This window comes from Heterodontus francisci, chromosome 5 (genome assembly GCF_036365525.1).
Source record: "Heterodontus francisci isolate sHetFra1 chromosome 5, sHetFra1.hap1, whole genome shotgun sequence".
Classification (NCBI taxonomy): domain Eukaryota; kingdom Metazoa; phylum Chordata; class Chondrichthyes; order Heterodontiformes; family Heterodontidae; genus Heterodontus; species Heterodontus francisci.
The window spans coordinates 146,493,187-146,508,725 of NC_090375.1; the positions used below are offsets into that span (position 1 = coordinate 146,493,187).

At 43.5% G+C, this 15,539-nt stretch overlaps 1 protein-coding gene across 2 annotated transcripts in view; it reads left to right on the forward strand.

Annotated features, from left to right (window-relative positions):
- The window catches only part of reck (reversion-inducing-cysteine-rich protein with kazal motifs), a 223,797-nt gene that overhangs the window by 71,926 nt on the left and 136,332 nt on the right, over positions 1-15,539 (forward strand). For both annotated transcript variants that reach the window (XM_068032209.1, XM_068032210.1), the window contains 2 exons: positions 6,682-6,756; positions 7,053-7,089. In XM_068032209.1, the coding sequence (XP_067888310.1) occupies positions 6,682-6,756; positions 7,053-7,089 (112 nt within the window). The remainder of the gene's footprint in view (positions 1-6,681; positions 6,757-7,052; positions 7,090-15,539) is intronic.

The window sequence follows — 15,539 nt, forward strand, 5'->3', positions numbered from 1 at the left end:
CCAACACTTCCTCCCTCCTTATGCCGACTTGACCGAGAGTAATCAAACATCTGTCCCTAACCTCAACATCCGTCATGTCCCTCTCCTCGGTGAATACCGATGCAAAGTACTCGTTTAGAATCTCACCCATTTTCTCTGACTCCACGCATAACTTTCCTCCTTTGTCCTTGAGTGGGCCAATCCTTTCTCTAGTTACCCTCTTGCTCCTTATATATGAATAAAAGGCTTTGGGATTTTTCTTAACCCTGTTTGCTAAAGATATTTCATGACCCCTTTTAGCCCTCTTAATTCCTCGTTTCAGATTGCGCCTACAATCCCGATATTCTTTCAAAGCTTCGTCTTTCTTCAGCCGCCTAGACCTTATGTATGCTTCCTTTTTCCTCTTAGCTAGTCTCACAATTTCACCTGTCATCCATGGTTCCCTAATCTTGCCATTTCTACCCATCATTTTCACAGGAACATGTCTCTCCTGCACGCTAATCAACCTCTCTTTAAAAGCCTCCCACATATCAAATGTGGATTTACCTTCAAACAGCTGCTCCCAATCTACATTCCCCAGCTCCTGCCGAATTTTGGTATAGTTGGCCTTCCCCCAATTTAGCACTCTTCCTTTAGGACCACTCTCGTCTTTGTCCATGAGTATTCTAAAACTTACGGAATTGTGATCACTATTCCCAAAGTAGCCCCCTACTGAAACGTCAACCACCTGGCCGGGCTCATTCCCCAACACCAGGTCCAGTATGGCCCCTTCCCAAGTTGGACTATTTACATACTGCTCTAGAAAACCCTCCTGGATGCTCCTTACAAATTCTGCTCCATCTAGACCTCTAACACTAAGTGAATCCCAGTCAATGTTGGGAAAATTAAAATCTCCTATCACCACCACCCTGTTGCTCCTACATCTTTCCGTAATCGGTTTACATATTTGTACCTCTATCTCACGCTCGCTGTTGGGAGGCCTGTAGTACAGCCCCAACATTGTTACCGGACCCTTCCTATTTCTGAGTTCTGCCCATATTGCCTCACAGCTCGAGTCCTCCATAGTGCCTTCCTTCAGCACAGCTGTGATATCCTCTTTGACCAGTAATGCAACTCCTCCACCCCTTTTACCTCCCTCCCTATCCCGCCTGAAGCATCGGTATCCTGGGATATTTAGTTGCCAATCATGCCCTTCCCTCAACCAAGTTTCAGTAATAGCAATAACATCATACTCCCAGGTACTAATCCAAGCCCTAAATTCATCTGCCTTACCTACTACACTTCTTGCATTAAAACAAATGCACCTCAGACCACCAGTCCCTTTGCTTTCATCATCTGCTCCCTGCCTACTTAGTCACGCTGACTTCATTATCTAGTTCCTTACAGGCTTTCGTTACTACCTCCTTACTGTCCACTGACCTCCTCATTTGGTTCCCATCCCCCTGCCACATAAGTTTAAACCCTCCCCAACAGCGTTAGCAAAAGCACCCCCAAGGACATTGGTTCCAGTCCGGCCCAGGTGTAGACCGTCCAATTTGTAATAGTCCCACCTCCCCCAGAACTGGTCCCAATGTCCCAAAAATCTGAACCCCTCCCTCCTGCACCATCTCTCAAGCCACGCATTCATCCTGACTATTCTTTCATTTCTACTCTGACTATCACGTGGCACTGGTAGCAATCCTGAGATTACTACCTCTGAGGTCCTACTTTTTAACTTGGCTCCTAACTCCCTAAATTCTGCTTGTAGGACCTCATCCCGTTTTTTACCTATATCATTGGTGCCTATGTGCACAACGACAACTGGCTGTTCACCCTCCCCCTTCAGAATGTTCTGCAGCCGATCTGAGACATCCCTGACCCGTGCACCTGGGAGGCAACATACCATTCGGGAGTCTCGTTTTCGACCACAGAACTGCCTATCTACTCCCCTTACAATCGAATCCCCTATGACTATAGCCCTTCCACTCTTTTTCCCGCCCTTCTGAACATCAGAGCCAGCCACGGTGCCATGAACCTGGCTACTGCTGCCATCCCCTGGTGAGCCATCTCCCTCAACAGTATCCAAAACGGTATACCTGTTGTGGCGGGAGATGACCGCAGGGGATACCTGCGCTGCCTTCCTGCTCTTTCTCTGCCTTTTGGTCACCCATTCCCTTTCTCCCTCAGCAATCCTAATCTGCAGTGTGACCAATTCGCTAAACGTGATATCCACTACCTCCTCAGCATCGCGGATGCTACAAAGTGAGTCCATCCGCAGCTCCAGAGCCGTCATGCGGTCTAACAAGAGCTGCAGCTGGACACACTTCCTGCACGTGAAGGAGTCAGGGACATCAGCCATGTCCCTGAGCTCCCACATTGAGCAAGAGGAGCATGTCACGGGTCTGAGATCTCCTGCCATTTTTAATCTTAAGCTTAAACTTAGTTAAATGAAAAAGGAACGAAAAGTTTTTAACCAATCACACGATAAAAAAAAAAGAGAAATAGAAAAAGCCTTACCTTATCTACACACCACCGAGTCCTTTTTTTTTTGGTAAGAGGAGGAGGGGGGGTGGGAGACACTACAGGTGTAGTGTCTCGGGTTCAGAAACGGCCCAAACATATAGGGTTTTACTTACCCAGCAGCCCCCTGGTCTCCGCCGAAAATAAAAAGAAATTAAGTTTACTTTAAACTGACCTTCCCAGCTGCTCACTCGCTCGCACTCTCTGCTCCCGAAAAAGCTGCTGCAATGAAAGCTGGGGCCTTGGTGCGATCACATTTGGAGAACTGTGTACCGTTTTGTTCTATCATAAGGAAGGATATTGATGTCTTAGAAGGCATGCACAAAGGTTCACTAGAATGATTCGTGGCATATGAGGATTGTCCTACGAGGCAATATTGAGTAGACTAGGCCTATAAGCCTTAGACTTTACAAGAATAAGAGGTGATGTAATTCAAACATATAAAGTTCTGAAGTGGCTTGACAGGGTAGATGCTGGGAGGATGTTTCCCCTTGCTGGGAAGTCTCGAAATAGGAGTTACAGTCTCACAATAAGGGGTCAGCTATTTAGAACGGAGATGAGGAGAAATTTCTTCACTCAAAGGGTTGTGAATCTTTGAAATTCTGCACCTTGGAGAATTGTGGTTGTTTCAGGCACTGAGTATATTTCACATTGATCAATAGATTTTTGGGTATTGAGGGAATAGAGAGTGAGTGCAGGAAGGTGGACATGAGGTAGATGATCAGTCATGTTTGTATTGAGTGGTGGAGCTGGCTCAAAAGACTGGATCGCCTACTCCTGCTCCTATTTCTTATGTTCTATCTAGATGATCATAGAAAACATCTCTTATGATCAATTCTTCAAGCATTTTACCTATGACTGATGTCAGGCTTATGGGTCTGCAATTCCCTGGATCTGACTAGTTACCCCTTTTTGAAAATTGGCACGAGCATCTTTTAAGCTACGGGAACAATCTTGGACTCCTGCCAGCTGTTACTGGGATTAGAGAAGGCATGCAAGTGATCTAACCCAGTTGGGCTGACTTTGGTTCTCCATGTATATAGATAATTTGGACTTGGTCATAGGAAGCATAATGCTGAAGTTTTCTGGCAAAATAAAAATAGGGGATTTGGCTACCAGTGAGGAAGAATGTTTTTTCAAAAGAGTGAAGATAACATTGACAAGTTAGTGGCAGATGCATTATAATGTGGAGAAATGTGAGGTAATACGTTTTGGAAGGAAAATCAAGGAATATTAGTACACTCAAATACATATTCCTTGAAAGTGTCAGTATGGGTAGGTAAAACCTTCAAAAATATGAATAGCATTTTGGATTTTTTAATTGGGGCCTAAGAGTACAAGAGTAAAGAAGTAATGTCTAAGCTACACAAAGTTGGGTATGCCACATGTGAGATTTTGGGGCCTCATTATAGAAAGGATATTAAAAGCCATAGAGAGTGTAGAACATAGATTTACTAGGATAGTGGCGGAGATGTGAAACTCAAGCTATGAGGACACCAGCTACAGAAAAAAAATCACAAATGGGAGAACAGATAAGTGGTTACAGAAAAGTCACTATTAATAGATCCATGAGCTATACCACAGAAAATCAGCTATTTATACATTATTAACAATCTTGCATAGGGTGTGCACTTGTTGTCCATGAACCATACTTCCCTGTTGTAGTTTTTGGACACATTTCTGTCCATATTTACCATTGTAAATTACTATGTCAACCCTTTTCATTTACTTTTGCTATGCGAACTCCTCCTGTAATTGCACTCTGGCCACCTTCTGTAAATGCTTTAAAAAAAAAATCAGCTGATTTTGGGCAATGTCATAGGCAGTTTCTTGGTTTTGTCTATTACTTTATATGTTAATACACCATAATCCCACCCTTAATAATAGAACAGGTCATTTATTCCATTGCACAATACTGTCATTTTTTGGGCATCTTTACGTTAATTATCTCCGTGGGTTCAGTGTCACTGGCTATTCCTGTAAATGGGCCTCATGTCCCCTATGCTGCCTTATCCTGCCCAATATCTAGGTAAATGATGGCAAGACCCAGAAATTTCAACAGGGAACCTTTAATCAGTACACCAGCTACTGAAATGTATCAAATAATACTTCTCTTCAAAAAGTAGGTGAAATATACATATTTGCCAGATTGAGACTCTAAATCAGAACTAACAAGTATTTAAATAAAATAGGGGTATGTACAGGATTGAGAATAAAATGGTGAATTATCGATTTCTCTACTATCCTCGATTCATATGATGATGCCTTCACTTTTTTCTCTAATTCTGCAACTTCAATCTGGCCCATTTCCTTGCAGTGCCAGGGCAAAACGTCAAACATACAGCTCTTCAGTTGCTGGCTGAAAAGTTCAAACATTGACTGGAGTTTACTGACTACAGGGAAGCTTATCCACATGCTCTTTCAAATGAGCAGGCATGATGTTTAGTTTAGTTTAGAGATACAGCACTGAAACAGGCCCTTCGGCCAACCGAGTCTGTGCCGACCATCAACCACCCATTTATACTAATCCTACACTAATCCCATATTCCTATCACATCCCCACCTGTCCCTATATATTTCCCTACCACCTACCTATACTAGGGGCAATTTATAATGGCCAATTAACCTATCAACCTGCAAGTCTTTGGCATGTGGGAGGAAACCGGAGCACGCGGAGGAAACCCACGCAGACACAGGGAGAACTTGCAAACTCCGCACAGGCAGTACCCAGAATCGAACCCGGGTCCCTGGAGCTGTGAGGCTGCGGTGCTAACCACTGCGCCACTGTGCCGCCCCTAATGGACAGCTGCTCTTTTCCTGCCTGTTAATTTTGAATATTTCATGAGATTTAAATTACATAGAAACAAAAGGCAACAGACAACTGCATCTCTCCTAATTACGTTAGATTGATAGGTGTCCATTGATATTGAACCTTTGAAATGACAAAATGCTTGCGATTGAACATGATGGCTCTGGTCAGTTAATGCCTGAGATAGCCCATTGAACTGGCCTTAAAACTCAAACCTGTGGAGCCCTTGCAGCCAGTCTTCCTGTGCTGAGCTGATTGAGAAATTTTTCTGATGAGAAATACTTTGTTTACCCCTATACGATTTTAGTTGTAAGGAATCCAAATCAACAATTTTGTAGAACTACAACAAATTGCATTTATATGGCATCTTTTATGTAATATTATGGCCAAGGCACTTGACAGCATAATCAGACAAAATTTGTCTCAACCACATAAGGAGACTTGGGATATGTGGCTAAAAAGCTTGGTCAAAAGGCTGGGTTTTAAGGACTGTCAAGAGAAGAAAGAGTGGTTGAGAGTCGTGAAAGAGTGGTGAAAGCAGGTTCAATATTAACTTTCAAAAGAGCATTGGATAAGTACTTGAAGGGAAAGTATTTAAGGACTATGGGGAAAGAACAGGGGAGTGCAGCTAATTGTATAGCTATTTCAAAGATCTGGCACAGGCATGGTGGGCTGAAGAGCTGCCTTCTGTGCTTATTGATTTTATAATGTTTCAGAACAAAAGGCACCATTTTGTCACATAAATTATATTTAAATAAATTATATTAAACTCTAGTCTGTCACTCTAGAATTGGCCTTTATAGCCACTCCAGGTGCTGCTCCACACACCACTGACCACCTCCAGGCGCTTATCCATTGTCTCTTGAGATAAGGAGGCCAAAGAAGAAGAAGATGCATATTATAAATACTCATGTCATAAAGCAATGTATCCTCCTGCTCAAAATAAGGCCCTCTACTGTCTATGTTAAGTAGTTCTAAAAAATGTAATTGATGAAGGAAAACTGCTACCTCTATTGTTAAAAGCCCAATGTGAGGGAAGACAGTTACTTCTAAAATACTGGCTTAATTATAAACTTCGAAGAACTGCTTTTTCTTGATCCCAGGAGTATGTTGGGTCTACACAGAAAGAAAAATGGCAGCCCTTCATACTAAAAACTTTCTTCCTTCACCGAGTTCTCTTCAGATGTCCCACTTTTTTGGATTTCAGTTCAAAGTTCCCAACGCTTGTGAAAAATTGTGATGTTCACAAAACAATTTTATGTTTGCTTCTACACAATGGTACTAAAAATCTTAAATTTCAGGAATAGATTTGCAAAAACCTCATGCTGTATTAAGTAAATGTACCGTTTGCGTAATTTAGTGTATATTTAATTTTGCAATATTTTGTTTGCCAGCTTACGTCCACAAAAAGTGAGTCTCGACTGAAACATCTTCTGCAGCGATTGCCTGGCTACTGTCCTGAGTCCATGGTAAGAGGAATGTGGCCTATTCTTATTAATTTAAAACTCCTGATTTACTTGCTGCATATTATTGTCAGTGCAGGCAAGTTGTATCAGTTTGAGACATCTTCTCATTAGATTAATGTGGAATGCCAGAACTTTGTTATACTGCCAACTGTGCATTGCTGTGTTCCAAGGAAGATTTTAACTTGATTATCTTTCAGTGACTAAGTTACATATATTCATCTATAGTTGGAAGTATTTGATAAATAAGTGACAAATTTATGAAAGGTTTCAAAGATTTTTAAATGTGTTGTATTTTTCAGCTTGAATTCTGGGTTTGCATCAACTCTTCTTTGCCTGGTAAGTGATGATATTGAGTGGTTTGAGAGGACTGAATGATCATAACTTTTATTTATATAGTGCCTTTAGCATATTGAAACGTTCCAAGATGCCTCACAGGCAAAATTTGACACCGAACCACATGAGATATTAGGAGAGATGGTTTAAGGAGTGTCTTAAAGGTGGACAGAGAGGTTTAAGGAGGGAAATCCGGAACTTTAGTTCTTGGCAGCTGAAGGCATGGCTGCCAGTGATGAAGCAATTAAAATCGGGGATGCTTGAAAAGTTAGAATTGGAGTAGTACAGATATCTGGGAGGATCATAGGGCTGGAGGAGATTAGAGATAGTGAGAGATGAGGCGATGGAGGGATTTGAAAACAATGAGAATTTTAAAACCGAGGCATAGCTTAACTGGGAACTAAATGAGGTTGGCAAGTACAGGGGTGATGGGTGGCTTGGACTTGGTGCACAGGCAGCAAAATTATGGAAGTTCTTAGGTTTTTGGAAGGTGGGAGGCCAGCCAGGGGTACATTGGAATAGTCACGTTTGGCAGTAGCAGAGGCATGGATGAGGGTTTCAGCAGCAGATGAACTGAGGTAGGGGTGGAGTTGGTCGATGTTACGGAGGTGAGAATAGGCAGTCTTAGTGATGGCACGGCTATATGGTTAGAAACTCATCTTGGGGTCAAATATGACACCAAGGTTGCAAACTGTTGGTTCAGCTTAAAGTGCTCAACAAAAGTATATTCCAGTGAAAAGGAAGGACTGGAAGAAAAGGGGTAATCTGCCATGGGTGTCTAAGGAAATAAGGGAGGCTATCAAATTGAAAGAGAAGGCATACAAAGTGGCCAAAAGCAGCATGAAACTAGAAGATTGGGAAAACTTTAAAGGTCAACAGAAAGCTACAAAAAGAGCTATAAAGAAAAGTAAGATAGAACATGAGAAAAAACTAGCACAGAATATAAAGACAGATAGCAAAAGTTTCTATAAATATATAAAACGAAAAAGAGTGGCTAAAGTAAACGTTGGTCCTTTAGAGGATGAAAAGGGGAATTTAGTTATGGGATATGATGAAATGGCCGAGGCATTGAACAGGTATTTTGTATCGGTCTTCACAGTGGAGGACATTAATAACATGCCAGTAATTGACAAAGAGACGAACGTAGGTGAGGACCTGGAAACAATCATTATTACGGAAGAGGTAGTGTTGGGCAAGCTAATGGAGCTAAGGATTGATAAGTCTCCTGGCAGGTGCACTGGCCGTAATTTTCCAAAATTCGCTGGACTCTGGGGTAGTCCCAGCAGATTGGAAAACAGCAGATGTGACGCCACTGTTTAAAAAGGGAGGTAGACAAAAGATGGGGAATTATAGACCGGTTAGCTTAACCTCTGTAGTGGGGAAGATGCTTGAGTCTATTATCAAGGAGGAAATAGCAGGGCATCTCGATAGAAATTGTCCCGTTGGGCAGACGCAGCATGGGTTCATGAAGGGCAGGTCATGCTTGACAAATCTTTTGGAATTCTATGATGACATTACGAGCAAGGTGGACAATGGGGACCCAGTGGATGTGGTGTACCTAGATTTCCAAAAGGCCTTCGACAAGGTGCCGCACAAGAGGCTGCTACATAAGATAAGGAGGCATGGTGTTAGGGGTAAAGTATTAGCATGGATAGAGGATTGGTTGACTAACAGGAAGCAGAGAGTGAGGATAAATGAGTGCTATTCTGGGTGGCAATCAGTCACTAGTGGTGTGCCTCAGGGATCGGTATTGGGACCGCAATTATTTACAATTTATATAGATGATTTGGAGTTCGGGACCACGTGTAGGGTGTCAAAGTTTGCAGATGACACTAAGATGAGTGGCAGAGCAAAATGTGCAGATGACTGTGAAACTTTGCAGAGGAACATAGATACATTGAGTGAGTGGGCAAAGGTCTGGCAGATGGAATACAATGTTGATAAATGTGAAGTCATTCATTTCGGTAGGAGTAACAGTAAAAAGGATTATTACTTGAATGGTAAAAAGTTGCAGCATGCTGCTATGCAGAGGGACCTGGGTGTCCTTGTGCATGAATCGCAGAAGGTTGGTCTGCAGGTACAGCAAGTAATTAGGAAGGCAAATGGAATTTTGTCCTTCATTGCTAAAGGGATTGAGTTTAAAAGCAGAGAGGTTATGTTGCAGCTGTATAAGGTACTGGTGAGGCCGCACCTGGAGTACTGTGTGCAGTTTTGGTCTCCTTACTTGAGAAAGGATATACTGGCACTGGAGAGGGTGCAGAGGAGGTTCACTAGGTTGATTCCGGAGTTGAGGGGGTTGGCTTATGAGGAGAGACTGAGTAGATTGGGATTATATTCATTGGAGTTCAGAAGAATGAGGGGGGATCTTATAGAAACATATAAAATCATGAAGGGAATAGATAAGATACAAGTAGAGAGGATGTTTCCACTGGCAGGTGAAGCTAGGACAAGAGGGCATAGCCTCAAGATTAGAGGGAGCAAATTTAGGACTGAATTAAAAAGGAACTTCTTCACCCAGAGGGTTGTTAATCGATGGAATTCCTTGCCCAGTGAAGTAGTTGACACTTCTTCAGTAAACGTCTTTAAAGCTAAGGTAGATATCTTTTTGAACAATAAAGGAATTAAGGGATACGGTGGGAGCGCGGGTAAGTGGATCTGAGTCCACGAAAAGATCAGCCATGATCTTATTGAATGGCGGAGCAGGCTCGAGGGGCCGGACGGCCTAGTTCCTAGTTCTTATGAAGACAGTTGCCAGGGAGAGGGGTGGAATCTGTGGGTAAGAAACTGAGTTTGTGGTAGGGTCCAAAGGCTTTTGGCTTCAATCTTGTTTATAATAAGTTGGAGGAACTTTCAGCTCATCCAGTACTGGATGTCGGACAAGCAGTGTGACAATTTAGAGGAAGTGTAGGGGTCGAGAGGTGGTGATGAGGTGGAGCTAGGTGTCATCTGCGTGCTCGTGAAAACTAATGCTGTGTTATTGAATGATGTCACCACATGACAGCATGTACATGAGTATTGGGAGCGGGGGGCCAAGGATAGATCCTGGGGGGCGCCAGGGGTAACCGTGCTGGAGCTGGAAGAGACACCATTGCAGTTGATTCTCGGGCATTAATTGAAGAAGAATGGAACCAGGTGAGTGCAATTCTACCCAGCTGGATAGCAGTGGAGAGGCGTTGGAGGAGTATGGTGTGAGCAACCTTGTCAAAGGCTGAAAACAGATCGAGAAGGATGAGGAGCGATAGTTTACCATTGTCACAGTTTCATAGGATGCCATTTGTCACTTTGATGAGAGCTGTGGTACTGGGGTGGGACAGACACCTGATTGGAGGAAAAATGGGCACAAATTTGCGAGGTGACTGCACCTGCAAGGACCTTGGAGAGGAAAGGAACAGTAGTTTGCAAAGGGGGGGTCAATGGTTTTTTTTGAGGATGGGGCGATGATGGCAGATATGAAAGGGTGGGGTGCATTACCTGATGAGAGAACAATATTAGCTAACATGGGAGCCAGGAAGGGATGTAGGGTGGTCATCAGTTTAGTGGAAATAGGGTTGAGGGAGCAGGATATACGCCTAATGGATAAGATGAGCTCAGAGAGGACATGAGAGGAGATAGAAGAGAAAAATGAGAGTTCAGGGCTAGGGCAGGGTGGGGGTGGGGGGGGGTCGTTTGAGGAAATTTGGTCTGATGAGCTGGGGGAAAAGAGGGAAGTGTCAGTGGCCGCATGAACTGATGGTCTCAATCTTAGTAACAAAGAAGCTCATGAGCTCCTCACACTTGTTGATGAGGATGGAGGAGACCTTAACTTGAGTGAACAGTTGGGAGTTGGTCTGCTTTTAAGGATTTCTGTCTTAATGTTCGCTTACTTGAAACACTCAGTCGTAGCTTTAGAATTTCTGTTTTGAGTTTTCTGCTCTGCCAAAAGCCATTATCGGATTATACTGTTCAAATTGCGTCACCAGACACTTGTATTTTGCCTCTTTCTTTAAAAAAATTAGATAAATAAATAAAATTAATTAAATTATTTCTTCTGTTTGAGTGGGTATGCACTTGTTTGGAATCTTAGTATGTGGGACTTCACTTTGATGGCACTTTGATGGAACTGGGGACATTGTGAGGTGAAACATTGTGCCTAACAGCAGTGACTTGAGCAATAAACACCCCAAGTCCCTGACTTTTTTGGTGCAATGGTCAGTCAGGCTGTGCTGCTTGTATAAATGGGGAAGGCAGTTGTGCCTGTACAGAGCTCAATTGGACGGAACATAGGAACAGGAGTAAGTCATCTAGCCCCTCGAGTTTGTTTTGCCATTCAATGAGATTATGGCTGATTCGCGACCTAATTCTGTAAACCCTCCTTTGCCCCATATCCCTTAATACCTTTGGTTAACAAAAATCTGTCAATTTCAGATTTTAAATTAACAACTGATACAGCATCAATTGCCACTTGCAGAAAAGAGTTCCAAACTTCAGCCGCCCTTTGTGTGTAGAATTGTTTCTTAATTTCACTCCTGAAAGGTCTAACTCGAATTTTTAGACTGTGCCCCCTAGTCCTAATCTTCCCAACCAGCGGATACAATAGCGACGTTTAAGAGACATCTTGACAAATATATGAATAGGAAGGGAATAGAGGGATATGGGCCCCGGAAGTGCAGAAGGTGTTAGTTTAGGCAGGCATCAAGATCGGCGCAGGCTTTGAGGGCCGAATGGCCTGTTCCTGTGCTGTACTGTTCTTTGTTTGTTCTACCATCTCGAAAACTTCGATCAAATCACTCCTTAACCTAATTTGCAGGTTTACTCCGTATCCTTAGACTATGACCCCTGGTTCTGGACTCCCCCACCATTGGGAACATCCTTCCTGTATCTACCCTGTCAAGTCCTGTTAGAATTTTATAGGTTTCTCTGAGATTCCCCCCTCACCCTTCTGAACTCCAGCAAATATTATCCTAACTGACTCTCTCTCTCCCCATACGTCAGTCCTGCCATCCCAGGAATTAGTCTGGTAAATCTTTGCTGCACTCCCTCTATAGCAAGAACATCCTTCCCCAGATAAGGAGACCAAAACTGCACACAATATTCCTGGTGTGGCCTCACCAAGGCCCTGTATAATTGCAGCAAGACATCCCTGCTTCTGTACTCGAATCCTCTCGCTATGAAGGCCAACATACCATTTGCCTTTTTTACCGCCTGTTGCACCTGCATGCTTACCTTCAGTGACTGGTGTACCAGAACACCCAGGTCTCGCTGCATATTCCCCTCTCTCAGTTTATAGCTGTTCAGATAATCTGCCTTCCTGTTTTTGCTACCAAAGTGGATAACCTCACATTTATCCACATTATACTGCATCTGCCATGCATTAGCCCACACACTCAACTTGTCCAAATTACCTTGAAGCCTCTCTGCATCCTTGTCACAACTCACCCTCCCACCCAGTTTTGTGTCAGCTGCAAATTTGGAGATATTACATTTAGTTCCCTTATCTAAATCATTAATGTATATTGTGAATAGCTGGGGTCCTAGCACCAATCCCACTAGTCACTGCCTGCCATTCGGAAAATGACCCGTTTATCCCTACTCTTTGTTTCCTGTGTGCCAACCAATTTTCTATCCATCGCAATACACTACCCCCAATCCTAAGCGCTTTAATTTTACATGCTAATCTCTTATGTGGGACTTTGTCGAAAGCCTTCTGAAAGTCCAAATAAACCACATCCACTGGCTCCACTGGAAATTTTGCAGCTGTATAACTCTTACTTTCTCCTGTAAGAACGACAGAGAATTTTATAGCACAGAAACAGGCCATTTATCTCAACAGGTCTATGCTGGTGTTTATCCTCCACATGAGTTGCCTCCCACCTTTCTTCATCTCACCTTATCAACTTATATTTCTATTTCTTTCTTCCTCATGTTTTTATCTAGTGTCAGGCCATGTGCTGTGATGTGGGTGGTTCCCACTGTACTTTCTCTCTCTCGCTCGCCCCCTCGCTCGCCCCCTTCCCCCCCCCCCCCCCCCCAATTGTGCATTGGTGGTGGAGGGAGTGAATGTTTGTGGATGGGGTGCCAGTCAAGCAGGCTGCTTTGGCCTGGATGCTGACCAGCTTCTTGAATGTCGTCGGAGCTGCACCCATCCAGGTAAAGGCCTGCTCAGGCCGGGAAAAAGAACCTGACCCGAACCCGACCGAACCACAGTGGATCCAAGTCCAACCTGGCCTGAGTCCCTCTGATTTTGCCCCGAGCCTGACCCGACCCGACCATTGTTTTACTTACCTTCCTGACTCTGAACCTGCAGGAAGCTGCAGCACATGCGTGATGATGTCATAGTGACGTCACTCGCTCACTGCGCAGACTCCGTTTCGTCCCGGACTCCCAGCTCAGGTAAGTTTTTTTTCAAATTTCAATATTTACCAGCAGAGCACTTACCATGTGTGTCCGGCCCGGCTGGGCCTGACCCGACCCAAACCCGACACATGTTGGGTCCCTTTGGGTCGGGTAGCAGGCCTTTACATCCAGGCAAATGGATTATATTCCATCACACTCCTTACTTGTGCCTTATAGATGGTGGTTAGGCTTTGGGGAGTCAGGAGGTGAGTTACTCGCTGCAGGATTCCTAGCCTTTGACCTGCTCTTGTAGCCACGGTATTTATATGGCTACTGCAGTTCAGTTTCTGGTCAATGGTAACCCCCAGGATGTTGCTAGTGGGGGATTCAGCAACTGTACTCCCATTAAATGTCAAGGGGAGATGGTTAGATTCTCTCTTGTTGGAGATGGTCATTGCCTAGCACTTGTATGGCGCGAATGTTACTTGCCACTTATCAGCCCAAGGATGGATATTGTCCAGGTACTGCTGCATTTCTACACTGTCTGCTTCAGCATCTGAGGAGTCGGGAATGGTACTGAACATTGTGCAATCATCAACGAACTTCCCTACTTCTGTCTTTATGATTAATGGGAGGTCATTAATGAATCTTCTAAACTCCAATGAGTATAGGCCCAACCTGCTCAACCTTTCCTCATAAGACAAATCCCTCATCCCAGAAATCAGCCTAGTGAATCTTCTCTGAACTACCTTCCGTAAAAGTATGTCCCTCCTTAAATAAAGTGGCCAAAACTATGCACAGTACTCTAGGTGTAGTCTCATCAATTCCCTGTGCAGTTGTAACAAGGCTTCCCTACTTTTATACTTCATCTCCCTTGCAATAAAAACCAACATTCCATTTGCCTTCCTGATTACTTGCTGTACCTGCATGCTAACTTTTTGTGATTCATGTACAAGTACACCAAGGTCCCTGTGTACCTCAGCATTCTACAGTCTCTCTCCATATAAAAAATAATCTTTTCTGTTCTTCCTACCAAATGGACAACCTCACATTTTCTCACATTATACTCCATCTGCCAATTTTTGTTCCACTCACTTAACGTATCTATATCCCTTTGCAGACTCTTTGAATCCTCCGCACAACTTGCTTTCCTCCCTATCTTTGTGTCATCAGCAAATTTGGCTACAATACAGTCGGTCCCTTCATCCATGTCATTAATATAGATTGTAAATAGTTGAGGCCCCAGAACTAATCCCTGTGGCAATCCACTAGTTAAATCCACTAGTCCCGAGAAAATGCCCCGTTTATCCCGACTGTTTCTTGTTAGTTAGCCAATCCTCTATCCATGCTAATATATTACCCCCAACACCATGAGCTCCTATCTTGTGTAGTAACCTTTTATGTGGTACCTTATCGAATGCCTTTTGGAAATACATAAACACTACACCTGCTGGTTTCCCATTATCCACCCTGCTTGGAATATCCTCAAAGAGCTCTAATAAATTTGTCAAACACTATTTCCATTTCAAAAAACTATGTTGGCTCTGCCTGATTGTATTGTGATTTTCTAAATGTCCTGCTACTACCACTTTAATAATAGATTCTCCTACTGGACAGTTGCAAGGGCTGAGGCTCCTCCAGTGCTATCTTCTGCTTCCCCATACCTGCCTCTCTTGCAGTCCCCTGACCACGGACCAAATCAGAAGTACCGAGCCTAACGGGTGTGACTGCCTCCTGGAACAAAGTGTCCAGGTAACTTTCCCCCTCTCTGATGCATCGCTGTTTCTGAAGCTTGGACTCCAGCTAAGTAACTCTGAGCTGAAGTTCCTCAAACTGCAGACACTGCAGATGTGGTTGCTGTGGATCACCCAGGTGTCCACCAGGTCCCACATGCTACAGCTACAACACATCACCTGCCCTACCATCTTTACTGAGTTTTATTTAACAAATTAGCTTTAGAAATATCACAAAAATTATCTGTAGTTGTATCAAGTGGTTTACCAAGTTAAGCTATAAATTTAATGCAATAGTTATATCTCCCCATTACCAGTTAAACTACTGACCCCGTTTAGAGGAAGAAAAACACTCACCTGCTCACCTAATTAATACTTCTGGGCTTCAGCTCTCACGTCTTGCTGCTG